Source organism: Prionailurus viverrinus, chromosome F1 (assembly GCF_022837055.1).
Source record: "Prionailurus viverrinus isolate Anna chromosome F1, UM_Priviv_1.0, whole genome shotgun sequence".
In the NCBI taxonomy this organism is placed as follows: Eukaryota; Metazoa; Chordata; class Mammalia; order Carnivora; family Felidae; genus Prionailurus; species Prionailurus viverrinus.
In genome coordinates this window covers 20,057,366-20,077,260 of record NC_062577.1, presented here as the reverse complement: position 1 = coordinate 20,077,260, position 19,895 = coordinate 20,057,366, and the positions used below count along the sequence as shown (strand labels likewise).

The following is a 19,895-nucleotide window of genomic DNA, read 5'->3' as shown; positions in this document are numbered from 1 at the left end:
TGGAAATAATCTTGAACCACCTTGTCATTCTGTAGCTAAAGAAACTTAGGCCTGGAGCAGGCGGTGACCCATTATGATTACAGGGATGAGAAGAAGGTTCCCGGCCTCCTGACTCCCTGTTCAGTGATCTTTACCTAATGTCACTAGGCCTATACTTGTCATTCTTCTCTCAGTTATGAGGTTCTGAGGTTTCATCTCTGGTTCCCTAATTCTAGCCTTAGTCATTCTTTTACTTAGGAAGGGCTGTCCCTCAAACTTCTAGGACCAGGCTATTTCTGACAGTCTATTATCTTGGCCTCCTTTGCACACTGTTGTCATTCTCCCTCATCGTTTCCCCCAACGCCACAAATTTATTTATGCGTGCATAAATATTTAAGTATATACACTATTTATTATCTCTAGTTATTTAGGCAGCAATGATATTGTATGTCATTCTTTCAAACCTTATCTGTTCCCATATATTATTAGAAAGTTAGCATTTTACATATTTCAATGTATGTTTGAAAAGGGATTAGACTCTGAGGTGGGGTTTGTATACAAGAAGGTTATTTCTAGGAAAATGCACTGGTAAGGGAGTAACAGAAGTGGAAGAATTTAAATTGTGATATAGTCACTGCTAGGGCCTTACTGGATCCCACAGGGAATTCTGGAGCTGTCATGGCCCTGAATCAAGGCAAGAGAGCCTCGATTTGTTTCCTCATTAAGTGGTCACTGAATGATGGGTGCCCTGGAAAGGGGGGATTTACCCTGAGCATGTTAGCTCCCTTGGCTATGAGCTGTATATAACCAAGAAGCATAGCAGCCAGGGAAATGAGTACCTATATCCTTAAGAGGACTCTGGGCATGTGCCCAGCATTCCCTACATGCCTAATGTACAATTATCCATTTTCTAAAAATCTCAAAAAATACCTAGTTTAGTTGAGGAAGTTTGTGTCAAAAGAACAAAAAAGAAAACCATACAAACATCATGTGGCCTTCATAAAGATCTCGATAGAATGTGAACACATGTACTTATGATGACTTTCAGGTCTTTGATGGTCTATACCATCTTGGATATGAGAGTCATAGAACATTAGAACTAGAAAGGGTTTTTAAGATAACCTAATTTGATTATCTCATTTTTCAGACAGGGAAGCAAACCCTGTGAATAAATTGACTTATCTAAGGTCACATACCTAGAGAGAGAACTAGGCAGCCTATGGTTGACAGATTCAGTACGTAAAAACATAGAGTGCCCAATTAAATTTGAATCTCATGTAAGTATGTCTGAAATATTTCATGAGACATATGTACACGAGAATATTATTTGATGTTTATCTGAAATTCAAATTTAACAAAGTTTCTCGTATATTCTGTCGAGCCTAGCCAGACTCCAGAGCTTTCTAACTTTGTCGTGTCCTCTTTCCACATGATTCATCAACCATTTTCCTAAGAGATTTTAAGAACATAGCAGAATGATAAAATTTTGTTTTTTAAAAGATAATTTAAAATAGGATCTACTCTTCTAAATGTTTGGAAAGCAGGATAAATATAAAGGAAAATATGAAAAATATACACATTTCTGTCCCTCAGAGATTATCACTATGGTTTTGGCATATTATTTCCAGGGTTTTTTTTTTTCCAGGCTTATGATTCATCTGCACTTATATATGGTTTTAAATAAATAAGAATAAAATTTGATCTTGAATATCTAATACTCTTTCATATTTAAACTAAACAAGCACATGGGTTTCCAGCTGGAATAGCTCACTACAGTTTTATTGCTGTATTATTGCTGAATAATAGCTTGTTACAGCAGATCGTTTTAAAGCATTTGGGCAGAACATGTTTTAGGGGGGCATTTGTATTTATTCTCAAACCTAACTAGAGTAATATGATTCTCTCTAGAATGTTGGCTAAATATCTAATTAGTAAGTTATTTTTGACGGCATTTGAAATGTGCATGACTTATTCAATACCTTTTGTGTGCATAGTTTCATGTGTACAATTTTATTAAAGGCCTATGCCTACTCTTAACTTGTCCTGCAGTCAAAACATCCCCTGTTCCTTTGGGGGAACATTAGTCATACTCTGCTGTTGCACTGTCTTCTTAATGAGATTGTAGCCCTTTGAAACCAATATTATCATATTTAGTATACTATCATCTGCCATACTTTGTGTCCTCTTTTCTCTAAAACACCAAATGAGCATTTTTAAATTAAAAAAAATCCATAAATGCTACCTTCTTCAAAACCCAAAAATTTGCCTCATTCCCCAACCCCTAAATTAGTCTAGTGATATCCTTTTGCCAAGTCTTTTTGATTCTCACATCTATAATTTATAAATTTAAACTTGGGTATGCTTTGGTGTGTGTGAACAAGCACTACTTTTCTTTTCTTTTCTTTTCTTTTCTTTTCTTTTCTTTTCTTTTCTTTTTCTTTTTTTTTTTTTTTTTACATTGAGGATTAAAGGTACTAAAAGCATATCCTGTGCATGGTGTCTTCAGGCTACAAGTGCCTGTGCTATTATTCACTTTTACACTACGATGTTTTCAATTAGAGAACATTCAAATCTTCCCATTGAAGACATAACATCTAAAACCACAGTGTTCGGCAAATGTGATAAAAATCAGGTGGTCGTTTTTTTTTTTTTAGAACATGTACTACTTTTTTATTTTTATTTTTTATTTTTTATTTTATTTTATTTTTTTTTTATTTTTTTATTTTTTTTTTATTTTTTATTTTTTTTTTTCTGAAATTTATTGACAAATTGGTTTCCATACAACACCCAGTGCTCATCCCAAAAGGTGCCCTCCTCAATACCCATCATCCACCCTCTCCTCCCTCCCACCCCCCATCAACCCTCAGTTTGTTCTCAGTTTTTAACAGTCTCTTATGCTTTGGCTCTCTCCCTTTCTAACCTCTTTTTTTTTTTTTCCTTCCCCTCCCCCATGGGTTCCTGTTAAGTTTCTCAGGATCCACATAAGAGTGAGACCATATGGTATCTGTCTTTCTCTGTATGGCTTATTTCACTTAGCATCACACTCTCCAGTTCCATCCACGTTGCTACAAAAGGCCATATTTCATTTTTTCTCATTGCCATGTAATATTCCATTGTGTATATAAACCACAATTTCTTTATCCATTCATCAGTTGATGGACATTTAGGCTCTTTCCATAATTTGGCTATTGTTGAGAGTGCTGCTATGAACATTGGGGTACAAGTGGCCCTATGCATCAGTGCTCCTGTATCCCTTGGATAAATTCCTAGCAGTGCTATTGCTGGGTCATAGGGTAGGTCTATTTTTAATTTTCTGAGGAACCTCCACACTGCTTTCCAGAGCGGCTGCACCAATTTGCATTCCCACCAACAGTGCAAGAGGGTTCCCGTTTCTCCACATCCTCTCCAGCATCTATAGTCTCCTGATTTGTTCATTTTGGCCACTCTGACTGGCGTGAGGTGATACCTGAGTGTGGTTTTGATTTGTATTTCCCTGATAAGGAGCGACGCTGAACATCTTTTCATGTGTCTGTTGGCCATCCGGATGTCTTCTTTAGAGAAGTGTCTATTCATGTTTTCTGCCCATTTCTTCACTGGGTTATTTGTTTTTCGGGTGTGGAGTTTGGTGAGCTCTTTATAGATTTTGGATACTAGCCCTTTGTCCGATATGTCATTTGCAAATATCTTTTCCCATTCCGTTGGTTGCCTTTTAGTTTTGTTGGTTGTTTCCTTTGCTGTGCAGAAGCTTTTTATCTTCATAAGGTCCCAGTAATTCACTTTTGCTTTTAATTCCCTTGCCTTTGGGGATGTGTCGAGTAAGAGATTGCTACGGCTGAGGTCAGAGAGGTCTTTTCCTGCTTTCTCCTCTAAGGTTTTGATGGTTTCCTGTCTCACATTTAGGTCCTTTATCCATTTTGAGTTTATTTTTGTGAATGGTGTGAGAAAGTGGTCTAGTTTCAACCTTCTGCATGTTGCTGTCCAGTTCTCCCAGCACCACTTGTTAAAGAGGCTGTCTTTTTTCCATTGGATGTTCTTTCCTGCTTTGTCAAAGATGAGTTGGCCATACGTTTGTGGGTCTAGTTCTGGGGTTTCTATTCTATTCCATTGGTCTATGTGTCTGTTTTGGTGCCAATACCATGCTGTCTTGATGATGACAGCTTTGTAGTAGAGGCTAAAGTCTGGGATTGTGATGCCTCCTGCTTTGGTCTTCTTCTTCAAAATTCCTTTGGCTATTCGGGGCCTTTTGTGGTTCCATATGAATTTTAGGATTGCTTGTTCTAGTTTCGAGAAGAATGCTGGTGCCATTTTGATTGGGATTGCATTGAATGTGTAGATAGCTTTGGGTAGTATTGACATTTTGACAATATTTATTTTTCCAATCCATGAGCAGGGAATGTCTTTCCATTTCTTTAAATCTTCTTCAATTTCCTTCAGAAGCTTTCTATAGTTTTCAGCATACAGATCCTTTACATCTTTGGTTAGATTTATTCCTAGGTATTTTATGCTTCTTGGTGCAATTGTGAATGGGATCAGTTTCTTTATTTGTCTTTCTGTTGCTTCATTGTTAGTGTATAAGAATGCAACTGATTTCTGTACATTGATTTTGTATCCTGCAACTTTGCTGAATTCCTGTATCAGTTCTAGCAGACTTTTGGTGGAGTCTATCGGATTTTCCATGTATAATATCATGTCATCTGCAAAAAGCGAAAGCTTGACTTCATCTTTGCCAATTTTGATGCCTTTGATTTCCTGTACTACTTTTTTAAAGTATCTTTTAACTAGATAATTTTCTTGCGGTCAAAGACATATATACTAATTAATAAGCTGTCTTCTGCATCTTCCCTACCAGGTTCTCAATATACAGTCATTACATTTTTAAACTACATCTATAAGGGAGCAAACTGGCTATTAGGTCTCTTGATTTGAATCTTTTCGTTTCACCCAGAGCCCCCTCCAGTCATCCAAGTGCCTGATAATGTCACAGTCACTCCTGGAGAAAGAGCAGTTTTGACATGTCTCGTCATCAGCGCGGTGGATTACAATGTAACCTGGCAGAGGAATGACAGAGATGTCAGACTGGCAGACCCAGCAAGGATGAGGATCCTGGCCAACCTCTCATTGGAGCTAAGGAGTGTGAAGTTCAGTGATGCTGGGGAGTATCATTGTGTAGTCTCCAATGAAGGAGGATCATCAGCTGCTTCGGTTTTCCTCACGGTGCAAGGTATGTGTGTATGATAACTTCAGAGTTACAGTGCCTTTCTCTCTTCCTCATTTGATCTCTATTCCCTTAAGTTTGGTTTCTCTATTCCCTTAGGTTGGCTATGACAATAACAATATCTACCCAAACAATTACTATTTTGAATGACAGAGTCCTTATGGATCTTAGGTGGCCTAAAGCTAACCAAACTGGAAACTAAAACATCACTAACAAATAGGTGACGTTTTAAGACAAACACAACCAACCAGTCCTAGAGTTTGAGACCTTTATTTTAAGAAAATGTAAATAGAAATTGTCTCTGGATGATTTAATAGTTTTAAATTCCCAAGTCTATCATGTGGACTTAAAAATTCTAATTGTTGTAATGATTGGTTAAAAGTCTTTCCCGAGTTGAGTATTACATTATTTCTGATGTAACTAATTTGCTTATATCTTTTTAAAGTAAGATTTAAGATGTTTCTCATCTTGGTGAAATTTTATTAAATATTAGCAGAGTTGTTTTTATCTTATTTATCTTATACACACAAGATAATAAACTAAGGGTAAGCCAATCTTTAATTATGCCTTTAGAGACGAAATGTTAGGTAGCTGAAAACAGTGTGTTAACAATGTGGTTTAATGGCTACCAACTATATATATATATCATTCAGGACGATCAAATGAAGGTCAGAATCTGTTCCAGTGAATCTCTTTCAATAGAATCATATTTAGCTTCTAAACGTCTGTACCAGCTGAGAGCCTTAATGTAATGAGCAAATTACTATTGCCAGTTTTACACTGTTAAGCTGAAAGATTTAGTTACCATCTCAACAGAATATTTCATTTCAAATCCTCGATGTGGGAGACTGATTGCATCAGGATTGTGTCTGGCTATCTGGTTATGACATCAGAAACAACTTTTTGCCATGCCTGAAGTAACACTCTCAGATGATGTTTTTAACAAGATTATCTAAGAAAATGACCACTGAGACTCAGGGCTAGCGCTTAGAGTGTTATTAGAAGCAGAAAAGTAAAACTACTATGAGAATTAGCAAATTGGTCATCTGATTCTAGTTTTCTCGCTGGTATTTAAGACCTGTTCTGCAGTCTGAATGTACATCTCTTTTGTTAGTGGATCTGGTGAAACCTCTAGGGAAACATTGCTTTTGTAGATGGTTCACTGCATTTCCACATGGTAGACAGCCTAGATCATTTGAGTCAATCCAAGTGGTAACCTGAGTTACCAGAATTTTGAAACTGTTCTTTAGTAAACTGATTGTTTCAGATAGAACAAAACGCTAATGGACTTTGGAAAATTTGATCTTGGTTCTTCACTTGAAGTCCCTTAGAATTGGATTGTAAACTAAAATCAGAACCTTCCTAGTTTCCTCGGGTTAACTTTTCAATGTATTAGCATCCTATTTAGTTGATTACACCAGTGATTCTCAAACTTCCATGGATAAAGAATTGTCCCAGGCACAAATTTTCTAGTTTAAAATCGCATATCTGTGGCTGCTGCAATCTCTTCTCATGTAACAGTAAAATATCAATAAGGACCTCAAAAAGACAAAACTGAAGAATACTAAAACCCAGTGGCAATTAACAGTAGTAAAAATTTGGGGAGGAATTTTATATATATGTCTGTGTGTGTGTGTGTTTATATATATATATATATAAACACACACACACACAGACATATATATACACACACATATATACTAAAGATTTATTTATAATAAATATGTATTTATAAATATATGTAATAAAGATTTTTATTTATATACATATGTATATATAAGTATGCATATGTAATCTTTATATTTTAAGGTCAGTATAATGAAAATCTCAATCAATGGTGCATCTTTTTTGTGTTCACATGAAAGCTGAGTGGATGCATCTTTGTCCTTCTGTTTCATACTTTCTGAAAAAGAGAATGTTACTCTTTAGGAAGCCATAATGGTGTTGCCTCACACATATTGATAGCGATAACCATCCAGTAAGGAAAACAGTAGAACTGGAAGTAGACAAGCAACCCAGACTCTCTTAGAGAACTGTAACCTAGGATATATGTTTCTCTCCAAATGAAAATATTTGGAAATGAGAAACATTGATAGGGGTGTCAACTAGCGATTTTAGAGACAGATGGTAGCAGAGGGCAGCATCCCAGTCTCAGCCAGGAGAGCATCATAGATGAGAATCGGGCAAGGAGCTGTGCACATCAGACTAACTCAGTTAGTTAGTTAGACATCAGACTAACTCAGTTAGTTAGTCTGAACTGCAAAGGCAGTTCAACTAGAACAACAGTAGCCAAATAAGCTAGGTCCATCCAAACACTTTCCAAAACTCTTTGGAACTGAAATACCTGAATGTGTACACACTATTCTGACACTTTGGTCATTATATTTCTGTCTTATTGATACAAATGGCAAATCATTACCTTAACTTTTACAAAGAATATTATTTATATATTACAGAAGATAATTAGAGTATGATCTGGCAAGAAAAATTACCTATTTTTATACTGCTACTAATATAATTTGGATACACTATTCAGAAAAATAAGAAGTTTGTAGCAGTGTGAGGCATCATCACTGGGCAATATTATTTTCAGCTTTCCTCTATGTAAAAAAGAGTTATACACTATTTTTAAGTATTTGATGTGTATCTTAGGTAGAAATAGTTATGTGTTTTGGTAATAAAATAATCTACCAAAATTAGCACTTACATTAAATGTATGGAAACTACTTTTGGGGTATTTGGTATTGCTTATAAAATGTGATCTCAATATCTTAATGTATACCATTTTTTGCTATTTTTCTAGGATAAGTTGCAACACAACCCTCCCTTCCTATTTTGATGTCTTTTAAGTGATTTTTAAGTGATTTTTGTACAGGATGATATTTTTAATGCCTAAATAAATATCAATACATCCCCCCCCCCCAAAAAAAAACACTTTGTTGGCAGACACTGGGTCTGGATTTGATGTCACCTGATTTGAGTGTGAATAAACAGAAAATTATCAAGACAAAATAGGAAAAAAAATAAAGCACTGGACCTAAGGAAAAAATACTGAGGAACGCAACAAGGGGGGATAGCCTTGAAAGAAATGGATGCTTTTGAAAGCAGTTCATTCTAGAGACTGGGAAAAAAATGTTTAGTGTCACCAATGTCTTTTTAAAAGACTTATCCTCCTTTGAGCAGTAGTATATAATGATAGAAGAAGAAGTGGCTGATGTGAAAGATCAACAAGTGTGATGGAAGAAATAAGAAAGGATTTGATGTTAAAATGCAATATTATAATGCAAATTTGAATCAGAGGCACTAAAAAACAGAATTTACACTACATAAAAATAAAATCAGGGATGTGGTGCACAAACTTGAGAAGTTCTTTCAGAATGTTGAGGAAAAAAACTATGAGTGAGTAATATGTTGTTGTTTTTCAAGTAGAAATAAAAAACAGAGACTGCAACTTGGAACTTAAAGCTATGTAGGTATATAGCATATATATTTATATAACAAAGACAAGTGACACTAAAGAAATAGAAAAAGATATAATTGAAGAAAATTATCCTAGAGAAGAAAAAAAAATTGTCCTGGGTAAGCAAATCAAGCGAGGTCAATGAAGAGAGAATTTCATCTAGACACATCCTGGCTGAAATTTGAAAGTATTAGTACAAGGGAAAAAACTCCACAAGCATACATTCAGACTGACCCAATATGTTGTAAATGGAGGGATAAAATCAGACTGGTGTCAGACTTCTCAGATGTGCTAAAGGCTAGAAAATAATTGCAATGACTGTTTGTCATAGTTTGGTTCTTAGGGTCTGAATATGTTCTCTCATATGGGGAGATATTCTTTACTCTCTAAGGGAGAAGCAGAAAAGCAGATAAAATCAGATTATTCTTTTCCCCATCCTAGAATAAGCCATTCCAATGTTCCCAGTGGGACTTTAACTCTTCCTTAGACCATGGACACTTCAAAGACCTCAGTTTTGGCAGTATCGTGGAATTTTGAGTCCAGCCTTGGCAGAAGCAAGTGTCCTAGTGGCTCTTTTCCATCATTCTCATTTCCCTTAGTGACATTAGGCTCATTATCATTCTACCAGAAGAGCCTTGAGAAGAAACACTGATCGTAGAAACTGTGGTTGTTTGAATCAGTCACATAATGAGCATGAGAGAATGTGAATAGGTTGATATGCTTCCTTCATTATGAGAATTCCTCACTGTGGGGAAAATGGTATAATTAGATACAGGAAATTCTTCCAAAAGGGGATTTCCTCAAGCAGGGCTTATAAGACTCAGAAGTCCGGCTAGTCAAACATATAAACAAACAAATTGAAGCCACCCACAGTTATGACGGGAAAGGGTTAGGGGGAAACCCAGTTAGATTGATATAGACAAAAATGTGAATATGAGATTGACCATTGCTTGTTTGGGGACAGTGGAACTATAAGTGACCTTCTTATTTATACTTTTATGTACTTAAAAAAAAGTGTTTAATAGGAATGCATTATTTAAAAACTTTGTGTAAATAGGCTTTAAATTTTTTTGAAAGTGCTCATATTAATTTTATTGGGAGATTGAAATATGTATGGGTAATGTGTTTTCTTTCTTTGCTAAATATTCCATAAATTTGTGTTATCACTTTTATATTTAAAATAATTAAGGTATAATTAAGAAAGTTAATAAGAGGTAGTGTAAAAATAAGGAATAATTAAGAAAATAAATTAAGAAATAGTGCCTCTCAAAAGTGTCAGATTAGAACTTTTATCAGTACAAAAATTCATACTTGAAAGCTTAAGGGTCTGGAATTTTTTAGGACTATATTATAGAATAAGCATTTTAAATCCTTTCTGCAACAAAGTAAGGTCAAGCAAAAAGAATAAATGCAGAATTTCAGTTGATAAGTTAGGTTTTCTTATACTGAATAACCCAGTAACAGAGCCATGACAATCTCTTCAATTTTTCCCTTTGCAAGATTTTCACAAAAATAATTGTGATTTATAGAATGTGATATCCATGATTGAATAATGAAAACTGCTTTTTATTTGCTTTTCTCTTTTCTTAGACATTTTGATACACTAAAGTCTTGCTAGTTAAGCCTTCTGTTGTTGGAAGTTGATCTGAGACATGTATATGTATGTTTTAAATACTAGTGCATCTTTGTGGATTTCATTTAGATAAGATGAAACCACACACTTAAAATGAAAACCTCAAATCATTACTTGCTGTCAAAAGTTAATTGTATTCATTTCCTTGGTTGTTTGATGTCCCAGTATGAATCAGCACAAATGAATAACATGCTCTGTTAAGATACTGGCTTTTGTTGCCTTCTGTACTATGGATCTAATAAGGAGTAAGTTGGAGGCCTTTAGATTTGAAGGAAAATAATCTAGTGAAGTTTTGATTCAGATATTCACTGCACTGACATCCAAGGAAAACGCAGTTTCCCATAGAAATATTTGCTTTCCTGGTTCTTTCTATGGTGACTGTAAACTTTATGAAGAGAAAAGTTTAATGTTCACTTTCTTTATCTGATGAATGTATTCTAATGACTCCATGGTTTCAGGCAAGCTTCTGTTTATAAGAAAATGCAATTCTACTCAATAAAATTATACATCTTTCTTGACTTAGGATGGGGTTATGTAATCCCTAGTGGCTTGCCCTAGGTTACAAAGCCAGCAAGTGACACAGCCCAGATCTAAACTGGGTCTTTCCATTGTTCTGCATTGAATACAGAAATGCCTACACAGGCTATTAGCAGGCCTTAAGTTCCGGCAGGTAGAGGAAAGTGTAAAAAGATAATATAAATAAATGGCTCTTGGGTATAGACAGAAAAGTGAGAGCAGTGAATTTTTTTAAAAGTAGGCTCCATGCTCAATGTGGAGCCCCACATGGGGCTTAAACTCATGACCCTGAGATCAATACCTGAGCTGAGATCAAGAGTGGGATGCTTAACCAACTAAGCTACCCATGTACCCCCCTAAATTTTTTTCAATAGGAAAGTTACAAATGTCCTCAGGTTTCTGTGGCATAGGTTAAGAATCTCTGGATCTCCAGCATTGTGTGTAACGATGATTTAGAGAAATCACTGCTTGATTTTAATTCCCTATCCCTCCGTTGCTCCTTCCTTCTCTGGTGCCTTATACAGTAGGCCAGGTAGATCACAACAGTTTGGTAAATCTTTTGACCCAAGTTCTGGTAGAGTAGCTAAGGAGCAGGTCAGGGGAGAGAAACATCCATAAATATGCTCCAAAACAAGCACACGGAGAAAATGTAAGACAATTAAACCATAAGTTCCATGATGGCAGGATCCAATTTTCTTCAGTTTGGTGTCTTTAGTCCTGACACAATATTTAGTGCATAGTGTTGCATCCTGTCTGTGGGAAGTCTGAATGAGAAGTAGAGTTCATATTTCCTTTTTTTTTAATTTTTATTTATCTTTTAGTCCAAGAGAAATTTTTCAGGGGCCCAGAGACCATAGAGCAGCAGTGAAGAAAAATGTTAGGATAATGTTAGATGGTATTGGACAGTAAAGAAAATGAGCTAGAGTATATTCATTTAGTACAGTGCCTGGGATGTAGAGAGTGGTTAATAAATGTTAATTGGGGAATTAAAAAAAAAACAGGGTAGAGTGTTTAGGTAAGGCAAGTCCGAAAAATATTTCCATCATAAGATGTACTAAAAAATTATTTGAGTTATATTCTTCCTGAACATCGATTAATGTTTATTATTTTATAAATTCATTATCCAATTAAAAATAAATTCTGTTTCTACAGATTAGATATTTGTAATACAGGAAAAAACACCGTAACTTACTATTTTTATTTATGAGGAAAGGGATATGATATTTGACTCTTATGAATAAAAGTTGAATTAATTCTTAGTACTTATTGCTGGATCTGCAGAAAGGTATACATTAGGAGCATTTGGTTATTGATAGTGCTAAACTGATAGATAATCATTTTAAATGATATTTAAATGATAAATAATGATAGAATCTTCATTTATGCTGTTTCCTACAGCACTATCTGAATAATACTGTTATCAGTATACTTTTTCATAGTACTAAAACAAATACTGAAACACATGAAGTGTCTTGACTAAAAACACAGGTCTGCCAAAGATCAGGGCTGGTGTCTTATTTGTTTATATATTCATTATTCCTTCCTTCCTTCCTTCCTTCCTTCCTTCCTTCCTTCCTTCCTTCCTGTATTCACCAAAACTTTAAGTGTCAGATATTGTGCTGAGGGTATAAATGAAGATAGAACAGCATCCTTCCCCTCAATAAGTTTATAATATAAGAAAGGGAATAAGTAAATTAAATGAATATTTATAACACAGTGTGGTAAGAATTTCACCAGGGTATTATACCTAGGAGCCTTTAATTCTTAGTGATGAGTGGATGTTGAGAAAGGCTTCACACAGGAGATGGTACCTGAGGTATCCACTGGAATATAAGTCAGCATTACCCAGGTGGAAATCAGGAAAGCCTTTCTAGATGGAGAAAGTTACATGTGTAAAGTCACAGAAGAATGAAGACACAGCAATGTGGGCATGCTGAGAGTAGAGGGTCCAGCTGAAGAGGGAGATCTGTCCCTAGGATGGTGTGATTTTCTTTTTCCTGCCGTTTTCAGGATCCTTTTCATATACAAGTGGAAAAATCATTCAGGTTTGTGACTTTGTGATGTTGGCTCAGCAAACAATAAAAACAAGGTACCCGGGGGAGAAAAAGTGGTTGCAGTTATAGCTCTGTGGAGTTTAGGCTGGATAAAGAAAGAAGAGAAGGTTAAAGGCATGGTCTGATAGATTGGAATAAATCAGAAGGGTCAGAGGAATTTGGGTCATGATGAAGTTGGGGAAGGAGAGTGTGGGAGTCAGGAAGTGACAACTGGAAGGATGGGAGGTTCTGAACCTCAGATTGGACTTGCAAGGCTAAGTGTTTTTTCAATCACATTGTGGGTCACTTCCCTGATAAGATAACTAAGGTAACAAATGAATTTGTCTAGCAACATAAAGTAACTGCCAGAGTTTTAAGTCTTTCCTGCTAGAAGTGCTATGTAGATCTACTTTTATGTACTTTTGATCCTATAAGTGTTGCATACTTTATAAAATTATCCTTTTTTGAGTACCATAACCCTTTTTTTGAAAAAAAAAAAAGAAAAACCCTATTATTTTAGAGTAGTTTTAGGTTCACAGCAAAACGGAGAGGAAGTTACAGAGATGGTTCATATACTCTCTGCCCTCTGCCATTATCGCCATCCCCCACCAGAGTGGTACATTTGTTACAATTGATGAACTTGCACTGACACTTCATAATCACCCAGAGTCTGTAGTTTACATTAGGGTTTACTCTTGACATTGTACATTCCGTGGGTCTGGACCAATTTATAATGGTATTTATCCATCATTATAGTACCATGCAGAGTGTTTATTGGCACTGCTGTTAAAAACCTCTGTGCTCTATTCATCTCTCCTTTTCACCCTCCCAACCTCTAGAAAACCACTTATCTTTTTATTGTCTCCATAGTTTGGCCTTTTCAAAAATGTCTTAACAGTTTGACACATACAGTACGTATCCTTTTCAGATTGGCTTGTTTCACTTAGTAATATGCATTTAAGGTTCCTCCATGTCTTTTTCATAGCTTGATAGCTCATTTCTTTTTAGCACTGAATAATATTACATTGCCAACTTTTGATAGTCAAAAGATATCCTTGCCATAATTGTGTCTGGATCAGAAGATACATGTACATATATGTAAAGCTTTAACAGTATTTTTCTAATATGCTATGAAGTAATAATGCTAATTATGATTGACCCTTTTTTCCCCAAGTCAAATGAGAATGGACTTTCTTCTATTTGGAAATTCTGTGATTTTGGAAAATTGTTATAAAGAGAGCCCAGTAAAGAAAAGGTAATGCAATAGTCAATGCTGGTCGTCATTTAATTGAAGATTTTCTAAGTAAGAAGGAATAGACTTTAAAAATTCTAACCTTCTTATCAATCATATTTATTGTCTTAATCTGTTTTGACTAATCACCCAAAGAAGCTCCTGAAATGTTAAGGAAAGAAAAAATATAGTATTATATGGAAACAATGTTAATGTATAAATTATTTTATACTAGGAATTAGTATAATTTTATATGAGGAATTTTATACTAGGAATTCAAATAGATACCAAGGGAGCAAACATTTGCTACATATATATATCCTTATATTTTACATTGGGAAAATAAAAATTGTAAATTTTTAATAAATCTTCATGTGTTTTGCCATTAGTATTTTTTCACTAAATAGAATTTAGCCTAAATTTATCACTGCCTATCTCTGAAATCATTGCCCTTCTCTTATTAACTGTATTTTCTAACCATATTGGTGTTTGGGTATGGGATTTTTTGCAAATCCAGCTATAACTGTCAAGATTTAGTCCTTGCCTATGTGTTTTATTGCTAATGCACCACCTACTGGTAAATCAATGAATAAATGACCTCTCAGATTTAACAGACCTTCTCTCTAGTCCAGCACTGTCTAGTAGAACTTTCTACAATGATAGAAGTATATCTGTGATGCTCTGTGTGGTAGCTACTAACTGTATGTGGCACTTGAGCACTTGAAATATGGCTAGTGCTCCTTAAGGAACTTGTTCTGAAATTTGATCTACTTTTAGATAATTTAAATGTGAATTTAAATAGACATTTGGCTAGTGGCTACCGAATTGGATAGCACAACTGTAGTATTTTCCAGAGAAAAAAGAAAAGCAGAAATAGCAAGAGCAGAAGTCTTAGGAAATTTATTGCAGCTGCTGTGTATATTAAGGACTCTCATAATTCATTGGAATTATTGCCATTCAGGAATAATTCTGCCATTTTGGAAAAGTTATAGCCAGGTCTTCATATTTACATTGATGAGATATCATTTGGAAATATGCACTTGATTCCATTATCTTTGGGATTTCAGTGGCCTTTGCCTCTTTGTTCAGGCAGTTGATTTCTGTTTTTGTTTGGCTGATTCGTTGGCTTTTAGTTTTCATCCTGTGCTCTCGCTCTTTGGAAGGAATCCCTGGCCATTTTTATGGGAACTTTCTAGTAGGCATGGAAAAACTTAAAAGATGTGAAAATGTATTCCATTAACATTTCTACTCATTTGAAAATTAAGGAAAATTTAAATGAACAAGCACATGTGTCTATTGTAAATCACTCTTAGTGAGATTCTGTTACTCATTGTGCAAGCTTCATACTTAAAAGTTGGTTACCACTAGAACTAGCTGGAGTTACCTCCCTAATCAGAAGCGGAAGTAATGCATTTTCAAACAATGTCAGTATGTTTTAAATACACTGATTGAGCTAAATCACTAGGTACACATCTGTTGGGATAGGACATAACTACTAATTACAATTCTCAGCAGGCTCAATGACAGTCATTATGTAACTTTTTGAAGTTAGCTTTTTCAACAGGAAACACAGATATTTAGAAGAGTCAGAGACTCTGTAAAATACATTTTACAGTCTGTACAATTCAATAGAAATTATGTTCAGTAATTAAATACTAATTATTTTCCAATTTCTCATCTAGCATTGCTTGATGTTAGATCATTCAACGTATCATCCACAATGAAGAAAAGTATTTGGGGAGCAGTTGTAAATCTGTTCTATTATGTTTTCAAATATACAAATCAATTAAGTGGTTAGGCTGAATGTAGGTTTTTAACTATCTCCAAAATAAGGATATTTATTTAGATTTTATTGTGAGAACTCAAGTAAAAAACAGAAACTTAATACTGAAAACTACTTAATGGAGTATCTTCTCATCAGAGTCTTAATTCCTCATTACATGAAATTATCACTAGGAACACTTAGAAGCTTGGAAATCTTCCATCACAGGGATTAATTGACAGCCCTAAAAATACATTTTTTTTTTTTACCAAAATGTAATTCAATGCCTTTTTAAACAACAATTTACAATTGGTTGCTCCACTAGGTGACTTTTGGACACATATCCTTTTGGAGGAGGCTAAGGAAAGCTTCTAGAATTTTATAACCCTGCTTCTTAAACAGAAAGTTGCTGAGATAAAAATCCTTTCTTGCCTGATTCTGTGAATCTCACTGCTTCCTGGGGTAATGAAAGCACTAGACCAGGAGTCCGGGCACTTGGGATCTATTTCAAGGAATCATGCCCTCCTCTTTCTCGCTTTCACTTTGTGTGCTCCTTCCTCAGACCACACAAACACAGTGTATCAATTTTTAAAATTGAATTTCCAATTCTCTTTTTATTTATGGATGTATTGGGACATATTTTCTGTGGGGCAATGCTGGAATCAGTGGATGCTTGGCAATGCTAATAGGGATCAGTGTGAATGAGCTAATGTGAAATTTAGAGTTCAGATGGAATTATCCCAGGTATAATGATATGTTTAGGCCCAGGTGCTTCCCACTTTCCCTACGCTAGTTCCCTACGTTAGTTCAGTTTGTCAGTGTCTCTCAAATCACTCCCTTCCTTATTTCCCTGGTAACTTTGCATGTCATCCCCTTTGCATGTCACAAACCTAAACTACTAAAATCCTCTTTTCTTGGACTTCCTTCGAATTTTGTTCCCTCACTTTAATTCATAGTGTAATCAGGTGAATTTTCCCCAAGATTGCTTTAAAATTTTTTTTAATGTTTATTTATTTTTGAGAGGGAAAGAGACAGAGCACGAACAGGGGAGGGGCAGAGAGAGAGAGGGACACACAGAATTCAAAGCAATTCCAGGCTTCCAGCTGTTAGCACAGAACCTTGAACCCACGAACTGGGTTCAAGGGTTCTTGAACCCATGAACTGTGGTGCTTGAACCCACGAACTGTGAGATCATGAACTGAGTAAGGTGGGATGCCCAACAGACTGAGCCACTCAGGCGCCCCTCCCTTAAATGCCCATGCATTCAGAACCTTTTTGTGGTTTCCTAATTACCTCAGAATAAAATTGACAATCGTTAGCCCTCCACACACTGACTCTTCCATAATACTTTTAATTTTTTATGTTTATTTTTGAGAGAGACAGAGAGAGAGAGACAGACAGAGAGACAGAGTGCGAGAGGGGGAGGGGCAGAGAGAGAGAGGGAGACAGAATCTGAAGCAGGCTCCAGGCTCTGAACTGTCAGCACAGAGCCCGATGGCGGGGCTCAAACCCACTAGCAGCTAGGTCATGACCTGAGCCTAAGTGGGATGCTTAAATGATTGAGCTCCCCCAGGCATCCCATCTTCCATAATACTTTTAACATTTTATCTTCAACCTTTATCCTCCTAAAACAATGTATGGAGAAAAAAAAAAGAAATAAAAATGTTTCCTTTCAATATAAGGATACTATTCACTTTAAATGAATCAGATATTCTTATGTCTTTTCCTTTATGCCTGTTTCTTTAACATGGGTAACTAAATATTTGAACTTGTTCTTTAAACTTCACCTCTAATTATGAATTCAAAGTAGAGAAAATATCAGATTATCTTCTGCCATGAAATATTACTCATGCTGCTAAATGTTATCTCTTAGAGCAGTATCAGGCAGACAGTTTGTAGTGTCTGTATGAGTTTTGAATTTTCTTGGTATCGAATTTCTCCAAAGGGTGGCGAGGTACTACACCTGTCTTCATCTTCAGTCTCCAGAACTGATTTTCTGGTGGCCAGTGAATGTTTCCTCTACCAGGCTCCATGTCCATTATACTTTCCGTGGATTCCTGTTTTCTGCTGCTTTGGCTCTACCTCTGCTCTGTTACTTCTATCTTTCCATGATTTGCCCAATTCCACGCCCATTGCTTGAGTCACAGAAGCATCCCGACTACCTCCAGATTACATAGTTCTCACTCAGATTCTATGACCTAGCTCAAAGAGCTATTTTGACTTTAATGTTTCCTATCTAAATCCTACCTTTGATGTGAACTTCCTCTCATAAACCACCTTCTTTCTCCCATCCAAGTACTAACCAGGCATGACCCTGCTTAGCTTCTAAGATCAGAGGAGATTCAGGTGGTATGACCATCAACTAAACCATCTTTCTGAATAGTCAGGCTTCTGTAGAACTTTTTGCTTTCTTTCTCTTTCTTTCTTTCTTTTTGTGACACGCAATTTTGTACTTAATTACCATCATTTTTCCCCAATCATATTATATGTACTGAGGTACTTTTTTACTGACCCCCCCCCCCCCCCCGCCTTTTAACCACAGCTCCCTGCACAAAGAGAAAAACACAATTGCACCCAATAGGTGTGTGTTCCTTAATTGCTGAATGGACCTCAAAGTAATAGTAACAGACTATAGGGAAGATTTGGGTCACTAACTTTATCTTTCATGTTTCCATGTGAATTTCAGTGGCTTATCTGGGTCACATCAACAATGTTCGATGTCATTACATAAGTACTTTCTTTTCCCCTCGCAGCATATGCCAGCAAATCACTGCTTACATTTAAAACCTATTTTGTAACAAAGTCTGATAGTTATCATATGAAAATTTTATAAAGATTTTTTAAGTATTGTTTAGTTTACCATAATTAAAAATTATATCATGTAAGTTTGGCAAAATTTTTTGAAAGAGGCTAAAGCAGTTTATCAATTTTAAGGTGACATGGCTGCTATATTTCCAAATGCTTGTACTGACCAGGCTGAGGAGTGAAAGTTAGAATAAATGGTGTGGTATGTATTACATGGTATGAATTTAAAGTTTTGTTTAAAACACACTATCATCCTATTTCTTTGGGGACAAGAAATAAGTCTACTGATTTTACTAGTTGTTCCTTTATGAGGAGGATTTTTAAAGCTGACAATGAACAAGGGAGTCCTGGTTAAATTGTTGAGTATATTCCATGGAGAGCTGACGTTTCTTCCATAATCACATGCTGCCACATGAAGTCAAAGGGCCAGACAAGGCTTCCTTTTTTTTTTCCATGTTATGTCTGTATGAACATTAGAAGTATTAATTTTTTTTCTATGGTGTCAGGAAAGGGTGGATGTCTGTCACTAATTAGTTCGCGTCACCAGAGAGAATGTTGCAGTAAAAAAAGGAAGTATTTCTCAAGATGATGGATGAAGTTAAACCCTAATGACCAGAATTACTTCACTCAGTATGAAATTGATATTATCATAACCATATGCTCATTACATCATCACATCCCCTTTTTAACAAGTGCCAGGTGACATAGGTATTAGCGTGGGTTTTTTTTTAATCAGCAAAATGTGGAAAAACTAGATTTATCTATTTTTATTGAAATTTCTAACAAATTTTGAGTACCTAGAGCTTGTTACATTTCAGAAGAATCAAATAAGGTATATTTCATATCATTTATTAGTGGGATGTGTGATCTAAATAGAACATGCAAGTATGAGAATTGTGATCAAGTTTCATTTGTAAATGCCTAGATAATATATATAGACACACCTATTTTAAATGCTATGTCACTTATTTGATCACTCTCCGTCATACTTTACTGTATAATGGAATGTTGATAATAGCAAAAATTACATAGTGCCTACTGTGCACCAGCAGTTGCTTTAAGTGTTTTATGTATGTTAATTTAACTAATCTGCAATAACACTGTGGCTTATTATCCCCATTGAGGCATAGACCAGACACATGGATTACTTAACCATGTTGAGGCTTGTTAGGTGCTTTATCCATAGAATGGCTGTGACACTTCATAGAGTTATTGTGGAAAATAAATGATAGGCCTAGAGTTAGATACCTACCATGTAACA

General features: G+C 35.6%; 1 protein-coding gene across 1 annotated transcript in view; it reads left to right on the top strand.

The window, feature by feature from the left end:
- HMCN1 (hemicentin 1) overlaps positions 1-19,895 on the top strand; it is a 474,606-nt gene that overhangs the window by 193,573 nt on the left and 261,138 nt on the right. The window contains exon 11 of the mRNA XM_047840704.1: positions 4,925-5,200. Within this exon, the coding sequence (XP_047696660.1) occupies positions 4,925-5,200 (276 nt within the window). The remainder of the gene's footprint in view (positions 1-4,924; positions 5,201-19,895) is intronic.